General features: G+C 57.8%; 1 protein-coding gene across 9 annotated transcripts in view; it reads right to left on the bottom strand.

Annotated features, from left to right (window-relative positions):
- ANO1 (anoctamin 1) overlaps positions 1-18,939 on the bottom strand; it is a 193,728-nt gene that overhangs the window by 19,469 nt on the left and 155,320 nt on the right. For 3 of the 9 annotated variants that reach the window (XM_069566553.1, XM_069566561.1, XM_069566554.2), the window contains 10 exons: positions 16,387-16,469; positions 14,020-14,031; positions 13,355-13,426; positions 10,998-11,075; positions 9,955-10,029; positions 6,519-6,720; positions 6,256-6,367; positions 5,169-5,226; positions 3,198-3,298; positions 2,111-2,256 (listed from right to left, as the gene is read on the bottom strand). In XM_069566553.1, the coding sequence (XP_069422654.1) occupies positions 2,111-2,256; positions 3,198-3,298; positions 5,169-5,226; positions 6,256-6,367; positions 6,519-6,720; positions 9,955-10,029; positions 10,998-11,075; positions 13,355-13,426; positions 14,020-14,031; positions 16,387-16,469 (939 nt within the window). The remainder of the gene's footprint in view (positions 1-2,110; positions 2,257-3,197; positions 3,299-5,168; positions 5,227-6,255; positions 6,368-6,518; positions 6,721-9,954; positions 10,030-10,997; positions 11,076-13,354; positions 13,427-14,019; positions 14,032-16,386; positions 16,470-18,939) is intronic. The other 6 variants (XM_069566552.2, XM_069566557.2, XM_069566556.2 and 3 more) reach the window with 3 other exon arrangements.

Genomic DNA, 18,939 nt, shown 5'->3' with positions numbered 1-18,939 from the left:
CATCAACCAGCTGACTCCGGGGCAACTTTGGCCTCCGAGGTTCTAGCCCACAGAGGCCCAGCTCCCGGGGAGGTCAGGGAAAGGTTGCTGAATGGAAGCAAATGGGGGAAGCGGGTTCAGGGATTGTACAGCCAGACGCTGTCCAAGGGTGCTCGGTGCCAGGCGGTAAACAAGGAAGCCGGCAGAACGTCACCAGGGCTGGCAGGCTGAGTGCGGCCATTGTTAGTGGGTGGGCGGGTGGGGCTCTGTGTGAGGCTTCATCCCGGCACGGGGTCACTGGCCCCTCGTGCCCCACAGGGGCTCTGTGGGATGCTTTTGGGGCAGTGGTCTTGTCTGAAGCCTCTGCAGATGGTGGAGGTGACGGAGGCCCCCTGGGGGGCCAGGGGCCACTCAGCCCTAAGGCTGCACGTTCTCTGACTCCGGAGTGACACTGCCTCATCTTAAACAGACAGGCTGGGGGTGAGCTGTGGAGGTGCGGGTGGGGCAGGGGAGAGGGCCAGTCAGGCCCAGAAGGGACTTGACTTTCTTCTGTCCCATCCCAGCTGAGTCAGCCTGGAGGTGGAGACCAGTGGGCATGGGGTGGGCTGCTCCCTGATGGGCAAGGGGGGGGGCCTGTTCCAGGAATTTCACTTCATCACACCCCAGAGGACCCTGAACTCTCCAGCTGCCAGGAAAGTGGAAAGCTGGGGGAACGACCGATTGCGGTCTCCCGGTTGATCACAGGCTGCAGCTCTCCGTGTCCATCTCCCACGGGGTCAGGTGGCTGGCAGTGGAGACCCTCCTCCAAGACCCCAGGATGAGTGTCAACAGGCAGGCAGGGGGCAGGCCTGGGTGGGTGCGCGGTGCCCGCAGGGCAGGGAGCTGCCCGCCTGCCTCTGGTTCAGCCCAGAGTCGATTCTGGGACAAAACGGAGGATTCCACTGGACCCCACATGGTCTCCTTGTTGGGAGTCTCAGGGCTGTTTCTACACTGTCATCTGAGCAGCTGGGAGTGACTCAGGGACTGCCCATGGGACTAGTGCGTCTACTACTAAACGGAACCGCTCCTGCTCTCCAAGGCCGCCCGGCCCCACCCACCTCTCCCTGCAGAGCAGTCCCTGGCTGGCTCGCCCAGGTGCCTGTTAAAATGCAGAGTCCTGGGTCCCACCCCAACAGACTGGGAATGGGCCTCGGGAACCGGCACTTAAGCTATCCATGGTGGTCAGGGGGCACGACACTTGGGAACCCCTCTACATGAGTCTCCACCTTCGTTGTCCGTTCATTCAGTGAGCAGGCACTGAACACCCACTGTATACCTGGACCTGTTCTAGGTGCAGGGGGTCCAACAGTGAAGAGGAAAAAGAACCCAAAGGCCGGCTTTCACAGAGCGTCAGTTCCACAGGAGAGACAGACGGAGGGGGAGCGAGAGAGTGCCGGGGACTAGAGATGTCAGCTGTGGGGAGAAGCAGAGAGCAGGGCTGGGCTGCCCCGTCACACACTGTGGGAAGACGCCTCTGGTGGGGACGTTCTGAGCAGAGCCCTGGAGGAAAGGAGTGAGTGATGCACCAGGGGAGCGAATTCCAGGCAGGACGCAGCTGGTGCAAAGGCCCTGAGGTAGGCGTGACTTCTACGCATTTGTGTAACAGGAAAGAGAGGGCTTCCCTGGTGGCTCAGCAGCAGAGAACCCGCCTGCAACGCAGGAGATGTGGGTTCCGTCCCTGGGTTGGGAAGACGCCCCGGAGAAGGAAATGACAGCCCACTCCAGTGTTCTTGCCTGGGAACTCCTACAGGCAGAGGAGCCTGGTGGGCTACAGTCCATGGGCTCGCAAAGAGTTAGACACCAGTGAGTGAACCACAACAGCAACAGCAGCAGGAAGGCCAGCGCAGCCCAGTGGGGGAGGGGAGGGGGCGGCGGTGGCCGGGAGGCCCCACGCGGCTGCCGTGCGGCCTCGGCTGGCTGGCTCTCTCTCTTGCCCCAGTCCCGGGACTCTTGGGCTACCCTGGGCACCGCCTGTCCTGAGACACAGCTGCAGGCGACATGGCTCAGTCCTGGGGGTGTCCCCTGGAGCCCTGGGGGGCCGCTGGCCCATGTCCACCCTGCTCCGCCGCAGGAGGGCCCCCCCGTTACTCACTCATCTCCATGTACTCCGGGGTAAGGCCCGCGAAGGGCTCCAGCGTGTAGTCCACCTCGTACCGCTGCTTCTTCTTCGCGTGCTCGTCGTGGTCCGAGGGGCTCTGGTGCTTCAGCCTCAGATAGCGGATGAACTTCTTCATTTTCCTGGAGGATGCAAGGCATCGCCTCGGTCAGGCTCCCAGGAAGGTGGGCTTGGGGGTGGCCCCTCCAGGTTGTTTTAAAGCCTGAACTGACGTGTCTGCAGTGGCCACTCTGTTGACGGGCTGGCTCCTTTGCCCTCTCCCCCCGGGGGCACGCGGAGGGCAAGCCTCACCGCTTCGTTTGTGACATGAGCAGTGGTACCCAGACTTTTTGGCACCAGGGACCGGTTTTGTGGAGGACGATTTTTTCCCAGACTGGAGGTGGTTTCGGGACGATTCAAGTGCATTATATTTATTGTGCATTTTACTTTTAATCTCAGCTGCTGCTGATCTGACAGGAGGTACCGGTCCTTGGCTCTGAGGTTGGGGACCCCTGACAGAAGGAAATGGAGGCGGGGGAGGGTCCAAGGTATCAGGGGTCTGGATGGGCCTGAGCACACTTGGATGCCTTGGACCACGGGGGCTGGCACTTGGATTTGGGGGCACTTATCTATATCCTTTTCCAGTGAGTCGAAAAAGACACTGATGCCAGGAAAGAGTAAGGGCTGGAGGAGAAGGGGATGACAGAGGACGAGACGGTTGGATGGCATCACTGACTCAATGGACAGGAGTTTGAGCAATCTCCAGGAGACGGTAGAGGATGGCGAAGCCCTGCGTGCTGCAGTCCATGGAGTCAAAAAGAGTCAGATGCAACCGAGCAACTGAACAAAAACAACCTGTATCCTGCACCCTCGGCCATTTGGGAGAGGAGGTGTCACCTGGCCTTGTTCCTTTCCTCGTCCACCAGGCAGTCGCTCCTGCCCATCTCCCCCGGGTTCTCACCACCTCCCTGTTTCTGGTGCCCCACCCTGGCTGGTCCAGGCCCTGCTTCGCCTGCCGCCCAGACCGCCGGGAGGCCTGCCCCGCGCCTGTGCCCGCTGAGGCCCGAGGCCGGGGGCTACTCACGGGATGCCGATCTCAAACAGGTTGTTCTGGATCAGCTGCTTCCCCAGCATGATGATGCTCAGCTGGATGCAGAGTTCCATCAGGCAGCCCCCCGGGGCGCACTGCAAGAGAGGGTCGCATCAGCACCCACCGGTCCGCTCAGCCCCTGCAAGGGGAGGCCGGCCCTCGGGCCCAGGGCTGAGTTGTGTCCTCCATGTCCCGGCCCCTGGAGCCTCACAGCGGGACCTCACTTGTTAGCAGGGTCTTTGCAGACGAGACCAAGGGAAGATGGAGTTGTGATGGTGTAGGGTGGGCCCTGCTCCAGTGGCCGGTGTCCTTTGAAGAACAGAAAACGCACAAGCGCACGGGAGCGGGGGGAGGAGGCCCCCTGAGATGGAGGCAGAGACTGGAAAGGCACGTCCGTCGGCACGGGGACATCGAAGACGGTCAGTGGCAGAGAGAGCTGGGAGAGGCCTGGAGGAACCCTCCCTAGAACCTTCGGAAGGGGCACAACCCTGCTGACACTGTAATTTTGGACTCTGGCCTCCAGAACTGTGAGAGCTTAAAACTGCCGCCTTAAGAGACCTGGTCTGTGGCGTCCTGTGACAGTGGCCCCTGGGGTTAGTACAGCCTGACCGACAGGCTGTCCGGGCTGGACCCAGGCCTGGAGACAGAGCCCATCGGCAGGGGGTGGGCAGCGGTCTCACAGGCTGGGGCCTGGCAGCTGCGAAGCCACACGGTGAGGCAGCCGGCTACCCGTTAGACCTAACACCCTGTTCCCGGGGGGCTTGTACCGCCATAGGCTGGTGGGGGCGGGGGCGTGAGCAGGCAGACAGAAGCTTAACTTGTCCAAGTGGTGGGAATTAAGGGACCCTGGGTGACACTCCAGGGCACAGGTGACCCTCTTTGAGTCCTGGGCCAAACTTCATATACCAAAAATTGCCAAAAAATTTATCTGGAAGAGCCACCATCTCATTAAAAAAATAAAGATGCTCTACACTTTATTCGGCTTTCCTGATGGTGCAGAGGTTAAGTATCTGTCTCCAATGCAGGAGACCTGGGTTCGATCCCTGGGTTGGGAAGATCCCCTGGAGAAGGAAATGCAACCTACTCTAGTATTCTTGCCTGGAGAATCCCATGGACAGAGTAGCCTGGTGGGCCACAGTCTACGGGGTCACAAAGAGTCGGACACGACTGAGCGACTTCACATGCTTTATTCTATTTCACGAAGACATTTCCCCTGGCTTCTCCAATAGTTAGAGAGCTTGACAGGGTGTCGCCCTACGTAAAGGACACGTCAGGCAGTGGGGGTGTGCTTGGAGGGCTTTTTACAAACATCCGCTAGTGCGGATGAGGCCTTGGAATGTTGGGGCCAGCACTCAGCTGGCTGAAGCTCTCGACTTCACCCCAGGCAGCCAGGTCACCCAGTACCTAATCCTCTCCACCGTTTCACACGATCTTATCAGGAAGGCCTTTCTTTCTCAATAAAATGAATTATTCTGGGAATTGCAAAAGCCGAGTAGTTCCCGTGAGACCTGAGATGGGCCCTGAAGTCTGGCTTGGTCTGATGGAGCCAGTGGAACAAGTTTGGGGGACAGGACTCAGACGCACACACTAGACTCAGTGGCTGAACCGCTGAGCAGAAGCCAAAGACCACCAGCATTGCGATTGGTGGGGCAAGAGATGAGCATTTCAGTGTTGAAGTAAAAGAACTGTAATTGAGTTTTTTTTTTTCTTCTCACTAGTCCACCATAACCAAAGAGAAAAACATTCAAGATCTTACAGAAAAAGAAGAAGAAGGAAAGAAAAGGGTGTAATTTTTTTGGTTTCCATGACCCTGAAGAGACATTCTCCTTTTAAGGTGACACTATATGGACACGCCACGGAAGACTAAAGCCCTCCCCAGCAGCTGGATAACAGAGCAGGGGTCTCGTGGGCTGGGAACTGAGGTGTGCCGTGTGAACAGAGGTGAGAAAGCAGAGCGGGACCTACCTCCTCCATCCGGAAAGATCGGAAAATGTACACGTAGTCACCCGGGCGTCCGACAAACCTGCAACGATGGGGGTCAGTTAGAGAGGGCCGAGTGGGTCCTGGGAGGCCCCGAAGGTGGGAGCTGGGCCGCGCCGTGGGTCCCCAGGTTGGAGCGCTAGGGTCTCGCAGGCTTCCTCCCTGCCCGCTTCATCTAAGAACCGACCACAGTGGCTTTCTGTTGGTTGAATATTCATGTGATTCCCAAGCCTGCAGGTGGGTAAGAAGACGTGGCTTCAACAGGAAACCAAGAGGCCGAAGGGTGGATGGAGGAAAGGGAGCCCAGGAGGGGAAAAGGCAAAGGCAAAGGAGTCTGAGCCCAGATGGTGTCATGCCCACCACAGCAGGGTCTCGTAGCCAAGCTGGGGACTGCAGCAGGCCGGAGTGGGGCTGGTCCCAGAGGCTGCCTCTCAGTTCCCTGTGGGGTGTGCGGCCGAAGGTCGTCTGAGAGCCTGCTCCATTGCTGCGGGTGCTCTCAGGGGGGCCTGGGCACCTTGGCCCAGCTCCAGGACCCTGGGATGGGCTGGTGGCCGTGGCATTTGTAAATTGCATGATGCTGAGCATGGAGACTCTGGGAGGGGTTCTGGGATCTGACCGGCCAGGCCCTGGCGGGGGCGGGGACAGTGGGGAGTCATGGTGGGTGGGCCACAGGCCCCTAGAAATCCAGGACAGCTCCAGAGGGTCAGGGTGTGGGGTTCACTCCACCACTGGCCCAGAACACCAGCGGCTGCCCTTTCATGCCTTCTCTGGCAGCCCTCACCTCCCCAGTGTGGGAGCCCCTGGAGCTGGCTGCCTGGAGCCCCTACTGTCTGGAGTCCCCAGCGCCTGGGGTCCCTCCTCCCGAGGGTCCCTGCCCCCTGGGGGCCCTGCAGGAGCCAGGTCTTTGCCCGACTGCAGCTGCAGCTGGAGCTCACTGACTGCTCTGCCTTGGGTGGGCCTGGGCGCCTCCTGCCTGTGGGGAGACGGGGGTGGGGGGCAGGAAGCCTTCTATCGGACGGGGAGGAGCGAGCTAGGGAAGGCGGTGTGTCTGAGTCACCAAAGCAGCCCCTACCGGCCTTTGAAGAAAGCCACGTAGAAGATGGGGGTGTAGGAGTTGACGAACTTGAGCAGGAAAGCCTTGAAGATCAGCCTCTCCTCAAAGCTCTTCTCCGTCTTTGGAACCTCTAGAGGGAGTGAGAGGCAAGCTGCTGAGCCACTGCCCTGGTCCAGGCGGGTCACTCCACTTGACCATCAGAGGGGCTGAGCGACCAGTCCAGGGCCCCACGGCAGGCAATGTGCGGCCGCCTGGCTCTGGGGCTCGGCCAGGGCGCTCACCTATCTTGGTGAGCCATCTGGCTATGCAGCCGTACACCTCATCCAGGAGGATGATGACCACCAGGTTGATGATGACTGCGGTGGCCGTGACCGTGACCCGGATGTTGGACCGCACGGATGGGGAGGAGTTCATGGCCAAGGCAGCGGCCGTGGAGATTCTGTAGATGATGACGCCAAGGACGATGGCGAACGTCACGGCGATCTGCGGAGGGAGGAGGGACACCGTCGGCTGGACCACACCCTTTGGCTCCCTGGGCCCTGCTGTCCCCCACCTGGGAGCGCTTCAGCTTCAAAACAATGACAGGCATTTCTTGTCACCCACTAGATGCCAAGGGCTTTACTGGTGTTAATGTCACAGATGAGTGAGGGGCCAGATTCTGTTTTACAGAAGAGGAGACTGATGCTCAGAGAGGTTGGGTAACCAGGCCAGATCACCCAGCACACGAGCTGGGGCTTTCCTGGCGGGTCCACCAAGCCTGGAGTGCACGGCTCTGCAGCTGCCTGCTGTGAGAGCCATGACTGCCTTGCCCACTGTCCCCAAGAGGATGGCTGCAACCCCAGTAACTGGCTTGTGCGCTGGCAGGCTGACTCTGGGGTGGGCTTTGCCCCAGCCTGGGTGACCCTGAGTGGAAGCAGTGACATTCTCGATGCTGTTGTGGGAGGCACGTGGGGCATGTGGTGGTCTGGTCTCCCTGGCAGTGCTGCAGGCCTGCCTGGGTCAGATGGATGGGGTCCCTTCTCCTGATCTCTCCAGAAGACCCCCACACCCCTCCAGCTCATCCCCCATCTTGCCAAACCCACCGTTGCCCCAGAACGTTTCCTAAAGCTTGGACTGGCAGCTGCTTGAGAGACAGGGGTGGGCACTGGCTAGGATGATGAGTCTGTTCTGCATGGAGCTGTCTGTCTGCCTGCCCGGACTCCTCTTCCTTACCCTCAAAAGCCCTGACTCACCTGGGAAGACCCTGTCTGCACCCTGTCCTGCCCTAAGGGTGAGGACGCCTGCGCATTCCAGTCCTGAGGCAGTCCTGAGGGTGGAGGGCGGCTGTGCAAGGCCGTCACCCAAGCCCAACTGCACCGTGCCCTCTGCGTACCCTGGCCCCTGCGTCTCACTTTCATGGAGGGTGTGCAGGGGACCTGCCCTTGCCGAGACGGCCCCTCGTGGCTCCCAGGACAGCCCTGGAGGGCAGGGGCTGCGCTGTGTGCCTCCAGGATGCAGCTTGGCAGGGCTCTGCCTGCTTCACCCCAGAGAAAGGCCGCAGTGGTGGGGATCTCAGGATGCTCCTATTTTAAATTTCGGGCTAGTGACTCCACTGCTGCCCACGCCTGTGAGCAACTGAATGGCGACCACACCCACCCAGGGAACGTCCACACCCCACACCACACCCCGAAGAACGGGCTGCCGGGCTGCCCTGTGGAGAGGTGTGGGTACCACTCCTGCCAGCTCCCGGAATGAGGGCTTTCCTGGAAACTCCCATGCCCCTGCCAAGAGGCCCCACCCCACGCCCAGGGGAAGGCATTGCCCTGGGCTTGGAGATGCCCCTCCTGCCTTGTGTGGAGGTGTAGACGGGGCACTGGGCCTGCAGAGATCAGCAAGGTGCCCCTTTCCCTGCTGGTGTCCCCCCATGACCACCTTATAGCTGTGTCCCCTCCTGGGTGCAATGCCCGCTCTGGAATGAAAGGGCCTCAGGGCCGGGGTTTGGACACAGTGTTCACATGGACACCTTCAGGACCAGGAGCATGGGGGCACCTGGTAGGTGGTCAGCTGCTATTTGTTCAGAGAATGAAGTTCCTGTGTCCAGGACAAGACTGATGCATCTGTCATGGGGACCCCAGTCCCTCAGGGTCTGCTGGCTCCCTCACCATTATCCTGCCTTTGCTGGGAATGACACTGTGCCCATTTCCCAGTCTCTGTGTAGACAGGGCTGGCCAGCACAACGCAAGCACTGGTGTGGCAGCCCTGTGGCAAAGCACTTTCAAAGAGGGGCTGCCTCCACTGGCATCCATCTTCTTCCCCTTTATGCCTGGAAAGTGGAGGTGATGTTGGAGGTGGGGCAGCCATGTTGTGACCAAGAGGATACAGGCAGAGACCAGAGAAGTCAGTGCCTGTTGGAATCATGAAAGTGCTGGGCCAGCCCTCCACTGCCTACACCTTGATTCTTATTACGTGAGAAACTCAAAACTCCCTGAAGACTATTCACAGAAGTGACATGAAACCTGAGGGCCCCTATCCAAACTTGCCGTGGTGCAGAAGGGCCCACAGCCTCCCACCTCCTCCATCCCTGTGCTGGACCTTCTGATTCTTCTCTGCCAGGAGGGGCTGAACCTTGGCGCCTGAGTCCCATTTCCTGCACCCCGTCCCCTGCTGGGGAGCTCTGGCAATGCTGTGGGCAGGGCCCGCATTGTCCTAGGTGCCCTCAGCACCACTCGTGTGTCTGGGACACGTGTCCCAGCGCTGGGCCCACTGCCACTGGAGTCATCTGCAGGCCCAGGAGCCCTGCACACAGCGGCTCCACAGTCCTGGGGGCCCCACTATGGGTTTCTTCATATCAGCGATGTCCTTCTCAACACTGTGCAAGACGGTGAGAGGAAGCCGAGTCCTCGCTCTGCTTCTAACTACTCAGCTTAGAGGGCCTCAGCTGCTGCCCCTGACACCCAATGGAAGAACAAGCCCACCTGCATGTCTCCAAGTTCATGGAGAACAGCGAGGGCCTCAGGGTGGACGGCCAGCCTGGCATACGGCCTGCGGAGAGGGAGAGACCTCTGGCCTCTGTGTCCTCGCCAGCAAGTTGGAGGGGGGGGGACAGGTGGGTGTGAGCCCCTCAGGCCACTGGGCACAGCCCAACCCTCGGTCCACAGCGGCCATGAGGGCCCCCCACAGGGTCGGGGGCTAAGACCCTAACCTAAAATTCCAGGGATGGATGAGGGGATGGTCATTTCTACAGTGACCACAGCTGGCGCTGACCTGTTGGGGAACATGGGCTGAGGCCTTCCAGGGATGTGGCCCAATCACCTGGGCATTAAAGCCTCCAAAGAGAGCTGGCCGTGTGTTGCTGGTTTATTCAGACCCTCAGGGTCCGGATGAATCTGGCATCACAGACCCGTCCTGACTGTTGTCCTGTCTCTATGTTATTCATTTCGTGGCCTTCTCTAAAACCCCTCCGTTTTGTCTTAAATAACACCTGTGAACTCCTGGGTGTGAACGACAAGTTACCTACATGCGTCACTCTCAGAACAGAAGACGTGTGTCAGGGACTATCCCCCAGGTGTAGGGAGCCCCGGGGGTCACTGTAGAACCCTGGCCCCTTCCCATTTTAGGGTGGAATCCCCCCACCCCTGCCTGCCTGGGATGAAGACAACTGCCACGTGGATGGCTGACCCCATCCAGTAAACGCCGCCTGCCTTGGTACACGGCCCCCCTCGGCCTCCCGGGACTCACCATGAAGATGATAGAGACCAAATTGGTGAAGTAGGCGGGGAACCGGTCTCTCCAGGTCAGCTTCACCTTGTCCGTCTACAACACGAAACAGGGCTGGGTCAGCAGTGGGGACCATCCTGGTGGACAGGTGTGTGTGTGAGTGTGTGTGTGCACGCGCACATGTGAGTGTGGGCGTGAACAACGTGGACCACAGAGACACGGTGGGAAAACACAAAAACCCTGCAGGTGATGAATGAATGCAAACATCCAGGCTTTATCCCTGATGAAAGGATGCTATGAAATGACAGGAATAATAGTTGTCTACAAATGTGAGTCTTCTCTGTACAAGGTGTGATGGCGCCAGAGGCTTTTCTAAATGAAACGCTCAGACCGACCCTCCCCCCTCATTCCGGGAGAAGCCCGGCCTCCGTCTCCTGGCTGAAAGTCTCATCTGCACGGCAAGAAGATCTAAGCTGTTTTCCTCCACCACCCAGACCATAATAGTTATTTTCCTTTGCAGAGCAAGTTGAGACAAGCCACCAGCACTACGAGTTCAAACGCTGCCCGCCGCGTAGCAACGGCGGTCGGTGGGGACACACGGCCCCAAAGGCTCTGGCGCAGGGACTGCGGAGTCTGGAGGGACTGAAATAGATGCTTGTCACTAACCTGGGATGTTTCTAGAATGGGGTGGATCTTTAACGCAAAAAAAAAAAAAAAAATGCATGGATGAGGTCAAAGAATGCTGGCAGGCCTGACCCCTGAGGCCACGCATTCCAGGGAAGGTGGCATGCATGTTAATGAGACCAGGGACCGCTGGCAGGCAGCTGTGGCAGGCACGATTCACAAGCCCCAGAGACAGCCGAGCTCCCGCCCACCACCCCACGGTGGCCATGCAGAGACACCTCGACACGTCACAGCCCAAGGGTGCGGAGGAAGGCAAAGGAGCGTGGATGTGGATGTTAACACGATAATACAGCAGTCAAGAGTCGGCTGAGGAGACACAATGAACTTTGGTTCATCTGCACACATTGAAGACGCGCGACGCCCGATGACACGACATGTACCAATTTCACCCCCGCCATGGCGGTCTTAACCCTCTGCCTCCACTTGTTTGTGGGCTCCTCCGGAAGGTGCCGGCGCTTCTGGGGCGGGTGGAGGGAACAAGAGAGCACCGTGGGGTGAGACCGCGGCCCAGGTCCCCGTTGCCCCCCGGGGAAGCCAGTGCCTCCCTGGCTGTGCGGCTGCTGGGGCTGAGTCAGGCTCTGGGCGTCTTAAACCCATCGGGGACGGCAGAGTTCCACATCCTAAAAGAGCGCGTGCGTGCTAAGTCACTTCAGTCGTGACCCACTCTGTGACCCTATGGACCGTAGCCTGCCAGGCTCCTCCGTCCAAAGGCTTCTCCAGGCAAGAACACTAGAGTGGGTTGCCGTGTCCTCCTCCAGTGGATTTTCCCAAGCCAGGGCTCGAACCCGCATCCCCTGTATTGGCAGGTGGGTTCTCTCCCACTAGTGCCACCTGGGAAGCCCATTCTAAAAGAGAGGCTGCAATGAGGTAGTGGAAACAGCCTGGAAGCTTGGCGGGTTCCGCGGGGCCCCCTCGCCAGACGGCGACCGTAGTTCAGACGGTGCATCTTATGCAGACGCGGGTTACCCTGCACATTTGACACCAACGTGCAGGAAGCCACACTCTGCATCCTAACACCCATGCAAGGGGGGATCTCTTATTTTCCCCCTAAACGAATTTGGTGCCATAGTCAGGAGAAAAAATTAAAACCACTAAGTTGGGAGACAGTGAAACGGTGGAAAAAAATCAAGGGTATGGCCCCCTGGAGGCCTTCAGGGCCTGAGCTCACCGTCGGAGGCCGGCGAAAATGAACCCCAACCTTTCCTGCTCTTGTGGTCAGAGAGCTCGGGTCCAAGCCAAGGAGCTGGGTGACAGGGAATCGGGGCGGTGCTCCCGGCATGGCGCAGAGCTCGGGTTTGGGGGAGCCTCTGACTTCAGTGGATGTGATGCGGGCCACTAAGCCCCTTTTCCCTTAGGAAGAGGTGCAACCTCATCCTCGCTCACACTAGGAGAGGCCGCCGTAGAACTGTGGGGTGGGCTGCCTGGGGGTGCAGATGGCACACCTCAGGTGGGGCGCGGTGGCCCTCAGTGGGGGCCTGGGGGCTTCAGAGCAGCAGCACCTACGCCTCTCCCTTTAGGAGGGGAGCCACAGCCCGGGGAGAGGGCGCTGACGGAGCTGTGGGGTCAAAGGCACAAGGCGGCTCCTCCAAGGGCAACGGGCACGCAATGGGCAGACGTTCTGATGGGTTAAATGAAAAGACGGTCTCCTCATCACGGTGAAGGCTCATGCTTTTGTGGTTATTTCCTCTGCACCCCCGGTCCTGCTTGGACACCGAGTTCAAGGACGTGCGCCCGCTTTCTGGCTGCGGGGGGCTGAGCTGGGCTCTCTTTCTGCTATGGGAGCCGGGGTCTGAGAACGGGTTATGCTGCACCCACTTTGCCCACCCCCTGTTGGGGGGATTGTGGTAACTGGAACCCCTGGCCACGTTGTACCAGCAAACTCTGTCCACGGAACACAATGGTAAGAAAAGACAAAGGCAGGGGTTTGCGCTGGTTGCTCCCAGAGGCCAAGGAACGCCAGGGTCTGGAAAGACCACTCTGCCCTTGTTCCCGTCCCTACAGCGACTGACCTTCCAGCCTCAGAGAGAGGTTGACAAGGGCCTGTGGGCTCTTGCCCCATGTCATATTAAAAAAAAACCCTCCGATACAAAGAACAGCCGAGCATCCCTAGAGGGCTGTGACAGCATGCCTGTGAATGTGACTGCCAATTTAAACGAGAGGTTCTGGGGAGAAGGGAGGGCATTTATCACAGACTAAGGAAAGGTGGCGGCCTCAGGAGGATCACAAAAACACTGCTTTCTCGTTCTCGTCCTCTACGCGTGAGGCAAGGAGCTGGCCATCCGCTCAGGGGCCCTGTTGGGGCAAACCCTTCCATCCATCAGTCAGTGCAGAGCATGAGGGCTGGACAAGACCATCCAGAGCAAGAAAAGCTGCAAAACCACTTGGTTTTCTTGATGTTGAGGTGTTGGCTGAAGTTTGAGGTCACCCTCAGGACAGCAGGGGGAGGCTGACCTCTGGCAGGGTGTGGCAAATCTTCCCCCAACCTCTGCCTGTTTTTATAAATAAAGTTTTATTGGAACACGGCCAGACACATTTCACCTGTTGCCTATGGTCGTTCTCCCCCCACAAGGGCAGAGTCGCTGTGACAGAGGCAGGGAGGGCCTGAACATGTACTCTCTGCCCCTATCTAGGGGCCGCCCCCTCCATCAGCACAGCATGTGCTGACCCCTGGCCTGTAATGCTGATGGACATACAATGCTTCACTGCTGGGAAAGGCAACTGGCAGCGGCCACCATACCTCTTTGTTTTTGGATTCTTTCCTAAGAGACTTCTCCAGAACTCGGGCTTCATATTCGGCTCTGGGATGATCCTGTGAAAGAAACCAAGTCAGCGAGGAGTCTTGTGAACTGCGAGTCTGCGACCCTTAACAGGAGCACGTGTGGCAAATTCACCCCTGCCATTCCCTCAGGGCACCCGTTGGGGCCAGTTCCTGTTTGCACCATTTCCCATTCAGAGTTCCCTGAATGAGGTTCATCCAGGTTTCTCCCCCTTGTTGGGAAGCCCAGCCCACTGGGAAGGCCAGAGTCAGGCTCCGTGGTCCTGGAGGTGGGTCAGTCTGCACTAGGCTACAGCCTGTCCTGCAGCCCACTCTGAACACCCAGCCGTGAACTGGCCCCTGGGGACATCCCATCAGGAGCCGCGGGGTCAGAAGAGATGGCAGTTAAGTGTCAGCAAGCATGGGCAGACCAGAGGCACCGGGCCTCAGGGGAGCCCAGAGCAGGTCAGCGAAGGGCACTGGAACAGAAGAACGGGGGTTAAGAGAGACCCGGAGGTGGGGGAGGAAGCAGAGACCCCTGCCCGCCGTGGAAGAGGTACGGGGACCCGCTCAGCAGAAACAGATAGAGCAGGTGTGCCAGAAGGTCCCTCTCCCAGGAGACAGACGAGTGACAAAAAATTCCAAACCTTGACAGCCTCCTTCCGGGAACCAGAAATGTAAAACAAAACAAAAAGATTTCATTACTTGTGTGTGTGTGTTTTTTTTTTTTTAAGAAAAAAGTCCTCTTAGAGGTGATATTCTTAAAAAAGCGGGATGAAGGCAGATGGACATGGGTGGACAAGGAGAGCTTGCCAAAGGCTGATGCTACCCTAGGGTGACTGCGTGTGTTACTGTTTCTGCAGGTGGAGTGTTCTAGGCGTTCCTGATGGTGTGCTGGGCTGAACTGTCTTAGGCTCAGGGGAGGAGACTCAGGCCAGATGGCTGGGCACAGGCTTCCTTCTGCTCCGAGAGCAGACACTTGGGGTACATGTCATGGAGGGGCTAGCCCTCTGTCTCAGGTGACCAGCCCCAGAAGAGGCCCTACCCAGTGTGGGGGGCTCACTCTCGGGGACTCATTCTCGCCCCCCGGGGCCCACGTCCAGCGCTCTGATCACCACCCCACTACCTAGTGCCTGAGTCATCAGGGTGAAGACTTCATGGGACAGGTTCCCAACAGGTTGAACTGTCCCAACCCCAAGGATGTCATGAAAAGCACATTCTCAGTCTATCCCAAATTAGTAAGATGACACTAACCCTATTTGAATCTATTGAATCTGCTCTGGCAGAGAGCTGACCTGGGGCCCTCCATGGGGGATGGAGCACCCGTCCCATGCCTATCTCTGCACCTAAGGAGACACGTGTCTCGCTGGCCTGTCAGCCTTGGCCCCGCCATTTGTGAAACAGCACGATGAGGCCTGCTGCCGGAAGAGGTTGAACCTGGAGGCGGGAGGCCAGTCGGGGGCACTCAGAGCTGTCGGACCCCGCTCAAAGTGCTCTGTACCTGCTGACCTACCAAGACCCCCTCAAACTCTACTCTTCCACCCCTGTTTGTGAGGACATGAGGCACAGAAAGGGTAAGCAACTTGCCCCAGGTCACACAGCAAGGGTGATGCTGAAACAGGACAACCTGGTCCTGGAGGTCATCTTGGCACCACGAAGCTGGTGCCTCTTCCAGCAAACTAGCGTGTCTGTCAGCTCAGAACCCACACAGCTACACAGTTGACTGAAGAGTGATCCACCAACTCAGTCCTGGAGGTGGCACGTGTGTGGGGACATACAATAATGAGAGAAGTCGCTCAGTTGTGTCCGACTCTTCGTAACCCCATGGACTGTAGTAGTCTGCCAGGCTCCTTCGTCCATGGAATTTTCCTGGCAAGGATACTGGAGTGGGTTTCCAGGGGATTTTTCTGACCCAGGAATCGAACCGGAGTCTCCCACACTGCAGGCAGACTCTCTACCATCTGAGCCACCAGGAAGGCCTAATATATGTGAAGTGAAGTCGCTCAGTCGTGTCCGACTCTTCGTGACCCCATGGACTGTAGCCTACCAGGATCCTCCGTCCATGGGATTTTCCAGGCAATAGTACTGAAGTGGATTGCCATTTCCTTCTCCAGGAGATCTTCCCAACCCAGGGATTGAACCCGGGTCTCCCGCATTGTAGACAGACGTTTTAGCGTCTGAGCCACAGGGAAGTCCAATATATAATAATAGGGATATATTAATATATAATATAGTAATACGGATATTTAAAGAGATAATGAAAGAGGCTTTCACATTACAATGAAAATGCACGAGTGGTTTCTCTTTAAAAGAGCTGAGCAAAAGATTCCGTAACACGAAGCCCGGTCAGCATGGCCAAACCTAATGGCTCTCCTGTTCAGGGGATCTTGCTCCTTTTCATTCCCTCTCATCCCACAGGGATTCTGCTGGAGCTGGCAATTCAGGATGGGGCAGCAGCAAAGCGTCTCCTGAGCAACCCCGGGGAAGTGGGTTCACCCACCACTTCAGTGGCTGTTCAACTTGGAATGCCCCTCTCCTGGCACACAAAGATGCCCAGCACATGGCTTCCCTCTGTTAGTGAAGGATCAGTCCCACACCTTGGCCACGCCTGACTGCAGGCTGACAGCTGGCTCCGGGAATCGCAGGTTTGGCACTCAGGGTGAAGGCTCATGGCCGCCTCTGGGGACTCAACCTCGTTGGTTGCAGCCACCCCCTCCCCAGACCCGTGGTGCGGCTCCCAGACTGGATGAGATCAGTGTGGTGAGCCTTGGCCTGCATCCCCGACCACATTTCTGGGTGGTGTGTCCGTGTGAGCATGGAGATTTAAAACATTAGAGCAGACACTGAGCAGTCACCCTGGCAACAGCGGGGGATTCAGACATCAGGGACATGAACTGAGAAACAGACAGGGAGCTGCCTCGCCTGGACTTTACGACCTAGTGAGCTCCCCCTCCGAAAGGAACGGGGTGGGGGTGGGGGAGGACACAGGGGGCGCAGCTGCTGAGCCCACTCACCTCCTCCTCCTCGAAGCCTGTGAGGTCCCAGCGGTAATTGAGCCGCATCTGTTTCCGCTTCCAGTGCTCCATGAAGGTGGCGGCTAAGGGCAGAGAGGAGAACCAGGTGGTTAGGGGCTCAGAAGCCCCATGATACTGGGTGACATGAAAGCATTCTCCCCTCCTGTACCATTTGGAGGGTGAGGGCAACAAGTACTGGACCAATATTAAACTGTTCAGTTCTCCCACTGACTCTGAAAGGCAGGGATGGTCTATTGCTCATTTTACAGATGATGAAAATGGAGGTACAGGGAATCTGAGTCCCAGGCAAGCTTACTGTGCCAGCCGGTGAGGGGCCTGGGCAGGATGGTCTCAGAACTCGTGTTCTTGACCATCCTGCTCCATTGATCTTGGGGACCCCAAGTCACAGGAAGGGGTCCTGAGATCAGGAGGAGTGCAGGGTGAGCCAAGGCCATTCACTCAAGCTTCAAGCCCTACAGGTGCTCTGCCTGCTGAACTGTGCTCCTAGGTGCTACGCCCTGCTTCGTGTTCCCAACAGAGTAAGCACAGTCCAAATGCCGCCTCCTCCAGGAAGCCTCTCATCAATTCCCTCAGTGACAGGAGAAAACCAGCTCTTCCTGGGACCTTTCATGCTCATGGTGCCCGAGCCACCTTCCATTATAACTCCTGTCCCATGTCCTGTGGCCTCTCTGGGGTGTGTGGGCAGGGATGGGGTCTCGGCTTCTGGGTCCTCCACAGAAAGCCCAGTGTCTGGCACAAAAAAGTGCCTCAAGGGTGCTCACTGAATGCACAGAGGGCTTGTAAGAGCACACACTTGCATCTTGGGACACCACTGACTGAATCGTTCTTCATTAATGCTTCCACCCAACACAGGAAAGTCAGCAGAGTCTGGGTGTTGGAAGAATGACATGCGTGACCATAACGGTAACTAGAGCTCTGGATTCTTGCGCTGTTACGCGGTAGGCACTGTTCAAAGAGCCTGAATACATGAAGTATTCAGTGCAGTTCAGCCCCTCAGTCGTGTCTGACTCTTCGCGACCCCACGGACGGCAGCACGCCAGGCCTCCCTGTCCTTCACTATCTCCCAGAGTTTGCGCAAATTCATGTCTATTGAGTCGATAATGCCATCCAACTGTCTTGGCATTAATCTCATTTAAACCTCACAGTGATCTTTGGAGGGAGATGCTATAACGTACTGCCTTTTACAGATGAGGAAACTGAAGCTCAGAGGAATTAAATGACCTGTATGATGAATGGTGGTGTCAAGACAGAAACGCAGCAAGAACTTCCGTGCAAATTCCCTGGTGTCATTCTTCACTAGGAAAGAATGCAGGCTTTGGACCTGGCAATAAGTAGGCATGAATCTGACTCATTCCCTGGTTCAGAGAACGTGCCCACCCATTAAGGTGAGGTGAGAACAGTTTTGCACATATTTGCACATAATGGGTAAACGTCAAGCATCAGCTACCACCCCAGCCAGGTCCAGCCAGGAGACAGGAACCTCTTAGGCCTTTTGGACTAGGGTAATTTCATCCTGGGACTTGGCCACATAGATAGCGGAAGAGCTGAGACAACAAGCAGGGGATGGTGAGACCACCCAGAGATCAGCAGCTGCAAGAAGCTGCTGCCAATTTAGGGGCGGCGGGACAATGGGAGCCCGTGTTACCAGGGCCAGACACTGGAGGTGCCCAGAAGCAGCCAGGATCACGGAGGGAGGGGCTTTCCGGTGAGAGTTAGAGCCACCAAGGGAAGGCAAAGCCTCTGCCAGAGATGTTCCTGGAAGCACGGAGAGAGAAGGAGAAATACCCTGGTTTCTCCCCCACCTCACTTCTTCGGATCCCCATCGGGGCCTCCCATTGGCCGACAGCAAGGGAGCCTGGGAAATGTAGTTCCCTGAGACACAAGTGCTCTCTCAGCAGAGGCATCGTGGTGGCGGGGACTCCGGGAGGAAGCATGTGGCCAGTGGGGCAGGCCCATCGGCAGCCTCCTGAGAAGGAATGTATGAGGATGTCTCCTTCCGCCTCTCAGCGTGTCCTTGGCTCACTGCGGCAGAGGGCCCTGGTCGGGGCCGTTCCCATACCCCCTCCAGTTCTGGAAGGCCTGCCTCTCCTTCACTGTGTTTTGACAGCTGTGTCTCTCTGGCTTCTGCCTGCGCATGGCAAGGCCTCCTTTGCAACCTTGGGCTGAGCTGGGGAGGAGAGCTGGCTCTCTGCTCAGCAGGGAGCTGGCCCGGTTACGTCCCCTGGCCCCGCCCTCCCCCATGCCTCCCCGTTCCCAGGCTCACCGACCCCCACCTCTGCCTCCTAGACCTCCGCTCTTTCCACTCACCAGCCTGCAGTGTGGTAACCCCCACCTTTTAATGAGGACTCATCCTACACCATGCTCTGTGCTAGTGACTTACCAACATCAAGAACCCTCAAAACAATGCGATGCACTCGAGAATGATTTCCACTCACACCTTTACACGTGAGGACAGAGGCTCAGAGGATTGCATGCTCTGCCCAAGGTCGACTGCAGGTTAACAGCAGGAGTGGGGTTTGAACTGACTTCTAC

Source organism: Ovis canadensis, chromosome 21 (genome assembly GCF_042477335.2).
Source record: "Ovis canadensis isolate MfBH-ARS-UI-01 breed Bighorn chromosome 21, ARS-UI_OviCan_v2, whole genome shotgun sequence".
Lineage (NCBI taxonomy): Eukaryota > Metazoa > Chordata > Mammalia > Artiodactyla > Bovidae > Ovis > Ovis canadensis.
The sequence above is the reverse complement of the archived record's forward strand: the minus strand, read 5'-3'. Positions and strand labels throughout refer to the sequence as shown.